Source organism: Trichomycterus rosablanca, chromosome 10 (genome assembly GCF_030014385.1).
Source record: "Trichomycterus rosablanca isolate fTriRos1 chromosome 10, fTriRos1.hap1, whole genome shotgun sequence".
Classification (NCBI taxonomy): domain Eukaryota; kingdom Metazoa; phylum Chordata; class Actinopteri; order Siluriformes; family Trichomycteridae; genus Trichomycterus; species Trichomycterus rosablanca.
Genome location: NC_085997.1, coordinates 22,250,653 through 22,261,940, shown reverse-complemented (window position 1 = coordinate 22,261,940; position 11,288 = coordinate 22,250,653). Strand labels below are relative to the sequence as shown.

Sequence of the window (11,288 nt, the reverse complement as noted above, 5' to 3'; positions counted from 1 at the left end):
TTAAATTTTTTTAGCCATGGAGCATACTATGAAAACTGCAAAGAACTAATTACACACATTTTGCATACTGTTGAAGAAATGTAGATGTGTGGGTCTTATTTTGCATGAATTTTACAAAACCTTAAGTAAAGTGTAAAATACACAAATTTAGCAAAGTGTTTACCTTATCATCGGGAGAATTAAGCACTATGCTTTAGACAGTCATAGTCACGGTCCAAGAAACCCTCAGGGTTCAAGCCCTGCCTGAATGAGGATGATGGCACTGAGCATCTATAAGCTTACATATCAGAAATGGACAGTTAGCTCTGTCTTCTATAAGTGGTCAGCTGAACTAGGACTTTGTAGAGTACCAGTTTGTAAAGATGCTTTATGTATTTATGATTCTTAAAAAAACATGCTTTTGTTCATAGATTGGTAGCTATCATTATGAATTAGCTACAGTTATGATTAAAAGTTAAAGCAATCATCATCAAAAATTGAAATAACACAATGAATTCAAATGAATTGAATGTCTGTTTTACCACTGCTTCATCCTACTCAGGGTCAAGGTGGGCACAATTCTCCGGGCGAAATTTAGGAAACACCCTGGACAGGTCACCGGTCCAGCACAGGGCAAACACACACATACATTCACTCACAATCAGGGTCATTTTAGTAGCTCCAGTTATTTGACTGCATGTCTTTAGACTGTGGGAGGAAACAGGAGCACCCGAAGGAAACCCATGCGGACACGGGTTTATCATGCACGCTTCACATAGAAAGGACCTTGACTGCTCCAGCTGGGAATCGATCCCAAGACCTTCTTGCTGTGAGGTGACCGTCCTACCCACCAAGCCACCATGCCGCCCTATTATTCTTTATTAGGATTTTAGCATCATGTTTTATACACTTTGGTTATATTTATGACAGGACAGAAAGTTACTGGTTATATAAGATTAATCATTTCAGGTCTTTAATGTCAAACACCGATCCACCATGACATATTATTATTATTATTAGCAACAGTATAGTTTATACAATGAATTCTAGTTATTTTTTTAATTAATTCCAAAAGTAAAAGGTAAAAGTCTCATGTAAAGGCCAGCGTAAGACTTTACGTTAATGTCAGAGCAATACTGCATAAGCTCTGTTTACTGTACATGTTCCTGCTTGCTGAGTCTTATGTAAAATACCCAGTACTGCATATTGTAAAAAATAAAATAAAATACAATTAACATTATCTACAGATTAATATGCCAGCTCACAGGAATTAACCAGTAGTTTATTTACCTAGTGTTTGAAAATAAAATAAAATACAATTAACATTATCTACAGATTAATATGCCAGCTCACAGGAATTAACCAGTAGTTTATTTACCTAGTGTTTGAAAATAAAATAAAATACAATTAACATTATCTACAGATTAATATGCCAGCTCACAGGAATTAACCAGTAGTTTATTTACCTACAGTGTTTGAAAATGCATAGCCAGTTACCCCACAACACACAGAAATACATAGAAATTGACAGTATGGTATACTACAGCTTACTTTGGGTAACAAAAATTACAGATTGTCCTCTTTTACCCTAAGACATCTTCATATTCCTTTGTCAGAGCCATGTGATGATAAAAAGCAAGAATATTTTCTTCTGCAGACCAATACAGAACACTAAAAATCTTTTTAGAATTAGGTCAAGATTCTATTGCCATTACATCATACAGTGTTGCAAAAGGATCTAATATGATTAATACAATGGCAACAATATATTTGTATATCAGTTAGCAATCCTTTCAGTATCATAACAGGATTAGGATTGTCGGCCAAAGAAAGAATTAAGAATTAGGATAAAGTTCCTTCTATGTGGAAAATGCATACAAGCAGTACATTTCTGTAGAAGGAAACTGAATATATCAGCACAAGACCCCTGGATTGATTTTCAACATGAACCTCATTTCTCATAGCTGCACTGGAGCAGCTTCAGTCAGCAATGTACCAGTTTGAATACTTCCCATAAATCACCTTAACAAGGTGTGTATGCCTGTGTGTGAGATACGTGTCTGGGTGGGCAGGAGTGTAACGTAAACTCTAGAAAAGACAGTCGTAACGCAAATACAACTACCTCTCATTTATCACACAAAAGCGTCTGCAGCCAAAACACACACAGCTCACCAACAAGCGTGTGATTTCACAAGCTTTAATTAAGGAGCACACAGAGCTATTTATAAATGTGCTCATCACTTAGTAGCACTAATAGGGAGGTTAGCTGTTGAAACGTGTATCATTAAGTCTTCCAGGGTAGCACAAGCTCTGTTATTGACTTTGCACCCTAATAAGCTGCTGACTAGGCCCAGATCCATTCCTGTGGTCTGATTAGTCTTCATCAGACAGGAAGAGAGACTCACCACATGGCCTTCACCAGTCAGGAGCAAATTAGTAGTTCAGGAGAAATTAGTAGGTAGGAACACTCAAAACTAGCAAAGGATGAGGGAGGAGCTGTGTTTAAAATCCTGGCTAAAATCACAACCTTATTCCCTCAGGCTGAATTCATTGAGAATATAACAGTTAATGCTGCATGGCTAAACCAATCACACACTAGCTCAGCATTAAAGATTTGCATAAAAAGGGGTCCCATTACTGGTCACAATCCACAGACTAAACCATTTTATTTATTGCCCACTTAACAGGGATGATTACATAAGCGCATAAAGAGACTTGAGTGTGTGCTGGGTGGTGAAGTTGTCAACCATGCCAGCCCGGTAGTTCCAGCACTTTACCATCATGTTATGTACATTCGGAATAAATGTTTATTTAAAATGCATTGGATTATGCAAAGCAAACACATCCAGCAATGTGAACGTTCATTAATACCAAAGCAAACACCCACAAGCATGTGAGCTTTATTTTAAAGCAGTCACATGCTGTATTATTTGTAAAGACTTCAAAGCAAGTGCATGCAGCAATATACAGTGCTCAATACACTTAATTATTACAGTATAACATCAGGTCAGTTAAACTTCACAGATTTCAATCTGTTTACTTAGGAACCATACAGTGGGGCCAAAAAGTATTTAGTCAGCCACTGATTGTGCAAGTTCTCCTACTTAGAAAGATGAGAGAGGTCTGTAATTTTCATCATAGGTACACTTCAACTATGAGAGACAAAATGAGAAAAAAAAATCCAGGAAATCACATTGTAGGATTTTTAAAGAATTTATTTGTAAATTATGGTGGAAAATAAGTATTTGGTCAATAACAAAAGTTCAACTCAATACTTTGTAACATAACCTTTGTTGGCAATGACAGAGGTCAAACGTTTCCTGTAGGTCTTCACCAGGTTTGCACACACTGTAGCTGGTATTTTGGCCCATTCCTCCATGCAGATCTCCTCTAGAGCAGTGATGTTTTGGGGCTGTCGCTGGGCAACACGGACTCCACAAATTTTCTATGGGGTTGAGGTCTGGAGACTGGCTAGGCCACTCCAGGACCTTGAAATGCTTTTTACGGAGCCACTCCTTCGTTGCCCGAGCGGTGTGTTTGGGATCATTGTCATGCTGGAAGACCCAGCCACGTTCCATCTTCAATGCTCTCACTGATGGAAGGAGGTTTTGGCTTAAAATCTCACGATACATGGCCCCGTTCATTCTTCCCTTAACACGGATCAGTCGTCCTGTCCCCTTTGCAGAAAAACAGCCCCAAAGCATGATGTTTCCACCCCCATGCTTCACAGTAGGTATGGTGTTCTTGGGTTCTTCTTCTTCCTCCAAACACGACGAGTTGAGTTTTTACCAGAAAGTTCCATTTTGGTTTCATCTGACCACATGATATTCTCCCAATCCTCTTCTGGATCATCCATATGCTCTCTGGCAAACTTCAGACGGGCCTGGACATGTACTGGCTTAAGCAGGGGGACACGCCTGGCACTGCAAGATTTTAGTCCCTCTCGGTGTAGTGTGTTACTGATGGTCCCTTTGATACTTTGGTCGCAGCTCTCTGCAGGTCATTCATCAGGTCCATCTATGTAGTTCTGGGATTTTTGCTCACCGTTGTCATGATCATTTTGACCCCACGGGATGAGATCTTGACCCCAAGGGAGATTATCAATGGTCTTGTATGTCTTCCATTTTCTTACAATTGCTCCCACAGTTGATTCATTTACACCAACCTGCTTGCCTATTGTAGATTCACTCTTCCCAGCCTGGTGCAGGTCTACAGTTTTCTTCCTGGTGTCCTTCGACAGCTCTTTGGTGTTGGCCATGGTTGAGTTTGGAGTCTGACTGTTTGAGGCTGTGGACAGGTGTCTTTTATACAGATAACGATGTCAAACAGGTGCCATTAATACAGGTAATGAGTGGAGACAGAAGAGCTTCTTAAAGAAGAAGTTACAGGTCTGTGAGAGCCAGAAATCTTGCTTGTTTGTGGGTGACCAAATACTTATTTTCCACCATAATTTACAAATAAATTCTTTAAAAATCCTACAATGTGATTTCCTGGATTTTTTTTTCTCATTTGGTCTCTCATAGTTGAAGTGTACCTATGATGAAAATTACAGACCTCTCTCATCTTTCTAAGTAGGAGAACTTGCACAATCAGTGGCTGACTAAATACTTTTTGACCCCACTGTAAGTGATTATGAATCAGTTTCACCTGCTTTAGTGCAAATGAAAGCAGCAACAGCAAAACACTCTCTCCTCATTCCTCCTGGATGATTCTTCTCTAATAATGTGCATTTTGCTAGTGTCCTTTCCACTACTGGTATCATGAGATAATACCTGCAGCCCATTTAGGTTGCACAGGTAGTCTAGTTCCACCAGGATGCTGTCAAAAGAAGGTTTGCTGTGTCTCTCTGCACAGTCTCAAGATAATAAATGTGTTATGTAAAGAGAAAGCTTTACATTAAGTCTATGCAGAAATGCAACAAGCTCCTGGGGTCCAAGCTTACCTAAACTGAAGACAATAGAAATTGATGCTGTGGTCAGATGAGCCCATGTTTCAGCTTGTTATTGGAAAAATAGGACATTGGGTTTTCTGTGCCGAAGACAAAAAACATCCAGACTGTTATTTGTGAAAGATACAAAAGCCAACATCTGTCATGGTACATCAGAGCCCATAATATGGGTGACTTGCAAATATCTGAGGGTACAATTGACACAGAGGCACATATTGAGATTTTTCCCTGTATTTTTTTCCCTCCATATCTATGGATATTCCAGCAAGACAATAGCAGACGTTATTCTGCATGTGCTACAAAATTGTGGCTTTGTAGACAGAATGTTCGTGCTAGACGAGCCTGCCTGCAGTCCAAATATTTCTCCTTTTGAAAATATATGGGACATCATGAAGAGGAGAATCAGACAATGGTTGACCATACTTTACTCAGCACAATTGACTTCTTCTTCTTTTTTTTAACTACACCTTCAGTTTTTTTTTTACCCCAAGGTGACCATGTACCTTTTCAAGCCCCTAAGGCTGAAGCCTGTAGATTGGAGGCTTCTGTGTCAACAAGGTTGTTCCTTATGTGATGGAATGTCCTGAATTTCACTGTCACACACAATTATCCTTCAGTTCAAAATTGGAATCCTTTATCCCAGAATGCCCAACACCGCAACTGTTGAAGTGGTTGGAGTATATCAGAGGTAGACCTCATTGGATTTCATGCCGATAAGTGCTGATATCCACTAACATACAGATGACAGAGTGAGAACTGGCCATTAATAGCATGATTCCATGGACCTGCCATGTATCAACAGTTTAAGTTGCTGCTGGTGTTGTACTGGTCTAGGGAATATTTTTCCTGTCACACACTGGGCACCCTAATACCAGTTCAGCATTGTTTGAATGCTCCATTCTACTGGAACACTGAGGAAGTTCATTTTCTGGCCACATTTGATCCATCCTGAAACAGCTCTTTCCAATATGATAATGCACCATGTAACAAAGCAAAGACACCTCAAACCATGTTCAGCGCACTTTAGTGGCCTCCCCAGTCACTAGATCTGAATCCAGATGTGGTAGAACAGAAGATGTGCAGTATTACTGTGAAGCTGAAAAATCTAAAGCAATTATACGATGCAATTACTTTAACAAATCCAAAATCTCTACATGTACACAGAATCTTGTAAAAGCCATGCCATTAAGAGGTCATGTTCTAAATGGGGGAAGGTTTTTTTTTTACCCAGTATAAACATGGTGGTTGGCTGGTAAGGTCATTCAAGCCATGTGAGTTTAAGGGCTGATTGGTGTAAAGACCATGCATTAGAAATGTTCAGGTGTTAGTGCAACAGTCTGAGTGAAGTCAGAAAATGAAAGTGCAGTAGGGTAATAAATGTTTTATGGCTCGTAATGGTGAGCTCAAATTACCTCCTCACACTTTTGGCTCCATGGACCTGAGAGACCAAAAGCTTTCCTGTCTTCACCATCCAGAAACACACTGTAGAGCATGGAGTGCACATCACACCCCTTTAGCACAACAGCTGCACAAGAACTGCGGTCAGAGCTATAAATTATGGATATGAGCTAATTGTTTTCTCATTTGGAAATTCTGATCCCTGCCCTGCTGCTAAACAGTTTGTGGTCTTAGTCAGGCATGTGCTTTTCTATTTATTTGCTTATTTAAGTGTTAGAAAATAGAACAAACACTATATGACAGCTTCCTAATATGACTGAAAGCTACCTAATAAACAGCCATGTTTATGAGTATTTGGTTTATGAGCACCACTAACAAGCCCATAGTCTTAAAAGTTTTTTTTTATTATTATTTTTGTTTATGCATTTTCTCCCCCTTTTCTCCCGACTTTAGCATATCCAATAACCCAACTGCATTATGCTTCCTCTCTACTGATGTTGATCTCCACCCTGGTTGAGGAGAGCCGAGACTGACACACCCCTCCAACACGTGCAGTAGCCGACCGCGTCTTTTCACTTGCACGAGGCGAGATCATAGGCAGATGTGTACGGAGAGACACACCCTGATCAACGCATTATACCTAGACTCTGTGCAGGCGCCATCAATCAGCCAGCAGAGTAACTGTATCAGTTATGAGGTCCCGTCAGGCTCCAACCCAATCGTTGTTCATATAGGCGCCCAGCTTGCTGGATATTTTCTATGTAATAAGCAGTATGTTTATTCAACTGCTGTACCACCATCTCAGATAATGTCATGACAAAAAACAAAATCCAATTTGCTTATACCTGTAACCAAAGTTAGTAATAGTTAACTAGCAGTATTAGTCGTAGTCTTGGTTTAGTCAACAAAACCCTGTATTAAAACCTAAATAGAAGGAAGATTAGTTAAAGCTAGCTGCTCTGAATCTTAAATCCAAAGATATAAAGACTACTATTTCTAACAAATCCATGCTCAGAAAACACATGCCCACGGTACCTATGCTCAAATAATTAAGCGCCAGCCATGAAAGCACAAATGCTTTTGTTGAATTGTTGGTTGAATGTTGACAGTTCATACGAGAAATCTTCAAAAAGTTTTCGCACTTTAATATTTTGGTTGGAAACGGTGAGGGTGGGAGGAGCAGTAATCAGTCGTGTCTGAGAGACTGAGAGAGCTTATAGTCATGATTTAGCAGCATCTGATTTCCACCTTTTTGGACCGCTCGAGGAAGTTTTAAGGGGAAGAAAATTTTCATGTGATGATGATGTGAAAACAGTGGTGCATCAGTGGTTACATGCTCAACCAAAAACATTTTTTGCTGATGGCATTAAAGTTAGTACAATTAGAGTTTAAAAAAAAAAACGTTTTATAGATAGCCTATGGCATGTGAGAGCTCTACTTTGAAAAACACTAACCATACATTTAAAACAAATACAACAAAGTATGAGAGGAGATACTTTTGCACATGACTTTCTTTTTATTCGATTAGACATGTCAGAAACAGTAGTTAGTCTCAGATTTACATTCAAAATGTGCTGTTTACAATGAATTGCAATGCCCCACTTCTTCTGAAGCTATTAATATGTAATATTTATTAATCTTAATGAATATAATATCAAACCATTTGCAGTTCAAAATATCTTTTGAGGTGTTTTTAAATTGATACATCTTTGAAATCTTGTATTAAAAATACCTTTTTTTAATGTGTAGAGTAACTGAGCATATTCAGAACAAACTCATCATGAACAGTTTTCCTGTGCCGTCCTGTACTTTATATGCAAAGACAGAGTGAAAGGTAGATTAGGAATAGCTGTATTGATCTGAAATAGTAGCGGCAGGACTAGAAGCAAATATCTCCTCTTTCAAATTCCAGTAATACCAGAGTGGAAAAGAAAAGTATAATGAAAGTGAGCAATTAAAAAGAAAAGAAAGGACTGAAGAAAGCAAATATTTCAACAATCTAGGGCAGCCTAAGAATATTTTTCTGCTGTTAAAACAGGGGAGTAAGTAACTTGTCACCCCTAAAAAAATTCTCCAATTCCCTTTTTAATGCAAACAAAATATGCCAGCATACGGCTTCAGTCCAGTTATTTGATCAGAAGGTTGCTCATAGATCAGACAGCCATTCTGAAACACAACCTGTTAAAATGCTGTCACAATAGGATGGATAAGATGAGGTCAGTTATCCAGGAACCAGTTCCAGAAAGAAAGCAGGCAGATTTCATACTGTCCAAGTATGGAACAGTGGATGCAGTCAGAAGGGCAGATAGTATAGGCTCTAAAGGAGGAGCAGTTGAAAAACAAGTCCAGTACACTATGTTAATCTGTATCCTTCTCGGTTTTGAATGTGTCCAGATCTAATACTGACATTAAGCCATTACTCATGTGTAGAAATGGCTTGCATATTATTCAAGAGAAAAAATGTTCCAAGTGCAGAATAGCCCAAAACCTGGGCTAAAATGTAACTCCAGTTATGTCTCGGTTGTACTTCAGATTTTACTATATACATACACTTCAAAAACTTCACATCCCACGATTCGCAAACGATTCCTCCAGCTAATCCATACTGGTAAAGACACGAGTGCAGATTCCAGTGAGAGTAAAAAGGAGGATGATCTACTGTTTCAGAACATTTGAAATATCAATTCAGCTTATTCACAATTTAAAGCAGTAGCAGCTCCTTTTGAGGAAAAGTAAACCAAGAAACAAAATCAGCACAGCTTCAATAGTCCATTAGCATGAAGTGCAATAGGTACCTTTTTATACTCGTTTTTTTTCACCCACTCATCCTAGCACATTCTGCTGTGTACATATGTTCTCTATAAGCACGATGCGCTGCAATGAAGCATGCCTCTGCTTTTAAGTGATGGATTGTGCAGTGGTCATATTTTGGCATGATCTTCTTTGGACCCTATTGTGAACATGAAGATGAGAGATGTACACTCTACAAAGGCTCTACCTGCCAAAGATGTTCTCAAATTCCAAAAGAATCAGTTCTACTATCTGGTTCTGGTAGACCATGTGGACAGCCATGTTGCCTGTCTCGGTCTCGGGTCGTAGGAGTGTCGGGCCGAACACAATGGCCACGCTCTGGGTAGTCATCCTGTTCGCCTCACCGTGATCTATTACTCTGAAAAGGGAAAACAAACAGGGAGTTACAAATTCATGTTAGTAGAAGAAACAAGTTTATAAACAAGCATACAGAATACAGGGAAGCTTCTAATCTGGAAGAAAAAAATGCTGCAACTGTAAAATTTAACACAGAATATAATATACACCAATCAGCCATAACATTAAAACCACCTCCTTGTTTCTACACACATTGTCCATTTTATCAGCTCCACTTATCATATAGAAGCACTTTGTAGTTCTACAATTACTGACTGTAGTCCATCTGTTTCTCTGCATGCTTTGTTAGCCTGCTTTCACCCTGTTCTTCAATGGTCAGGACTCCTTAAGGACCACTACAGAGCAGGTATTATTTGGGTGGTGGATCATTCTCAGCACTGCAGTGACACTGACATGGTGGTGGTGTGTTAGTGTGTGTTGTGCTGGTATGAGTGGATAAGACACAGCAGCGCTGCTGGAGTTTTTAAACACCTCACTGTTATTGCTGGACTGAGAATAGTCCACCAACCAAAAATATATCCAGCCAACAGCGCCCCGTAGGCAGCGTCCTGTGACCACCGATGAAGGTCTAGAAGATGACCAACTCAAACAGCAGCAATAGATGAGCGATCGTCTCTGACTTTACATCTACAAGGTGGACCAACTAGGTAGGAGTGTCTAACAGAGTGAACAGTGAGTGGACATGGTATATAAAAACTCCAGCAGCGCTTCTGTGGCTGATCCACTCATACCAGCACAACACACACTAACACACCACCACTATGTCAGTGTCACTGCAGTGCTGAGAATGATCCACCACCTAAATAATACCTGCTCTGTGGTGGTCCTGTCGGGTTCCTGACCACTGAAGAACAGAGTGAAAGCAGGCTAAAAAGTATGCAGAGAAACAGATGGACTACAGTCAGTAATTGTAGATCTGCAAAGTGCTTCTATATGGTAAGTGGAACTGATAAAATGGACAGTAGGTGTAGAAACAAAGAGGTGGTTTTAATGTTATGGCTGATTGGTGTAACTTATTGGGGGTCTTACCACATCATCACCACTTCAACTTTATAATTGCAGGAGTGCAGGAAATGCAAGTGCCCTGCTTTATCAACAGATGTCACCAGACAAATGTGAATACTAGAGCAACATCTACCAGTAAGGTAACAGAAGTACATGGTCTATAATTCCAGAAAACCAAATGATTTATAGGTCTGTCACCAAACTGACACTTAAGCTAATGACTGACACATAAATAATTCTGAATAAAGATAATTGTGCATGAGAAATGAGAAAAAGAGAGAGAGCGAGAACTGTGTTTCCAGCTGTGTCACTGAGCCAATATATTACATATTACGAGTACGGTAATAAAACACTTTATGAAAAATAGCCATTAGTAAACATAAACAAATGATAGGCATACAATACAAATAACCATAAAGTATATACATAATTTACAGTGTTTAGAAATGTTCCGTGGGAGTGCAATCTGTATAAATGTGTAAATATGACTCTGTTAAACAAAATATTGACCAATCAGATTCACATGATTAAAACAGAATGTAGTTTTATTAATATAGCCCTCGTTAATTAGCCCTAATCTGCCATGCTAATGTATGAATATGTAGGCATGTGGACCCATATGTTTAGTAGTGGTCATGTCAATTATAATTAGCTTATTTAATTGAGCAAATTTTAATTATTTAATAGCTGTGGCATATCTAACGCTCTGTAGTGATAAACTGCAGTGTTTTTTCCTTCCATTGGCTTCCATACACCTGGCAATTTTCACATGCCCCACACCACCCCCAAA

General features: G+C 39.2%; 1 protein-coding gene across 3 annotated transcripts in view; it reads right to left on the bottom strand.

The window, feature by feature from the left end:
• Nucleotides 1–7,821: 7,821 nt before the first annotated feature.
• arhgap12b (Rho GTPase activating protein 12b) overlaps nt 7,822–11,288 on the bottom strand; it is a 107,314-nt gene continuing 103,847 nt past the window's right edge. For all 3 annotated transcript variants that reach the window (XM_063002946.1, XM_063002947.1, XM_063002948.1), the window contains one exon: nt 7,822–9,494. In XM_063002946.1, the coding sequence (XP_062859016.1) occupies nt 9,320–9,494 (175 nt within the window). In that variant the 3' untranslated portion in view covers nt 7,822–9,319. The remainder of the gene's footprint in view (nt 9,495–11,288) is intronic.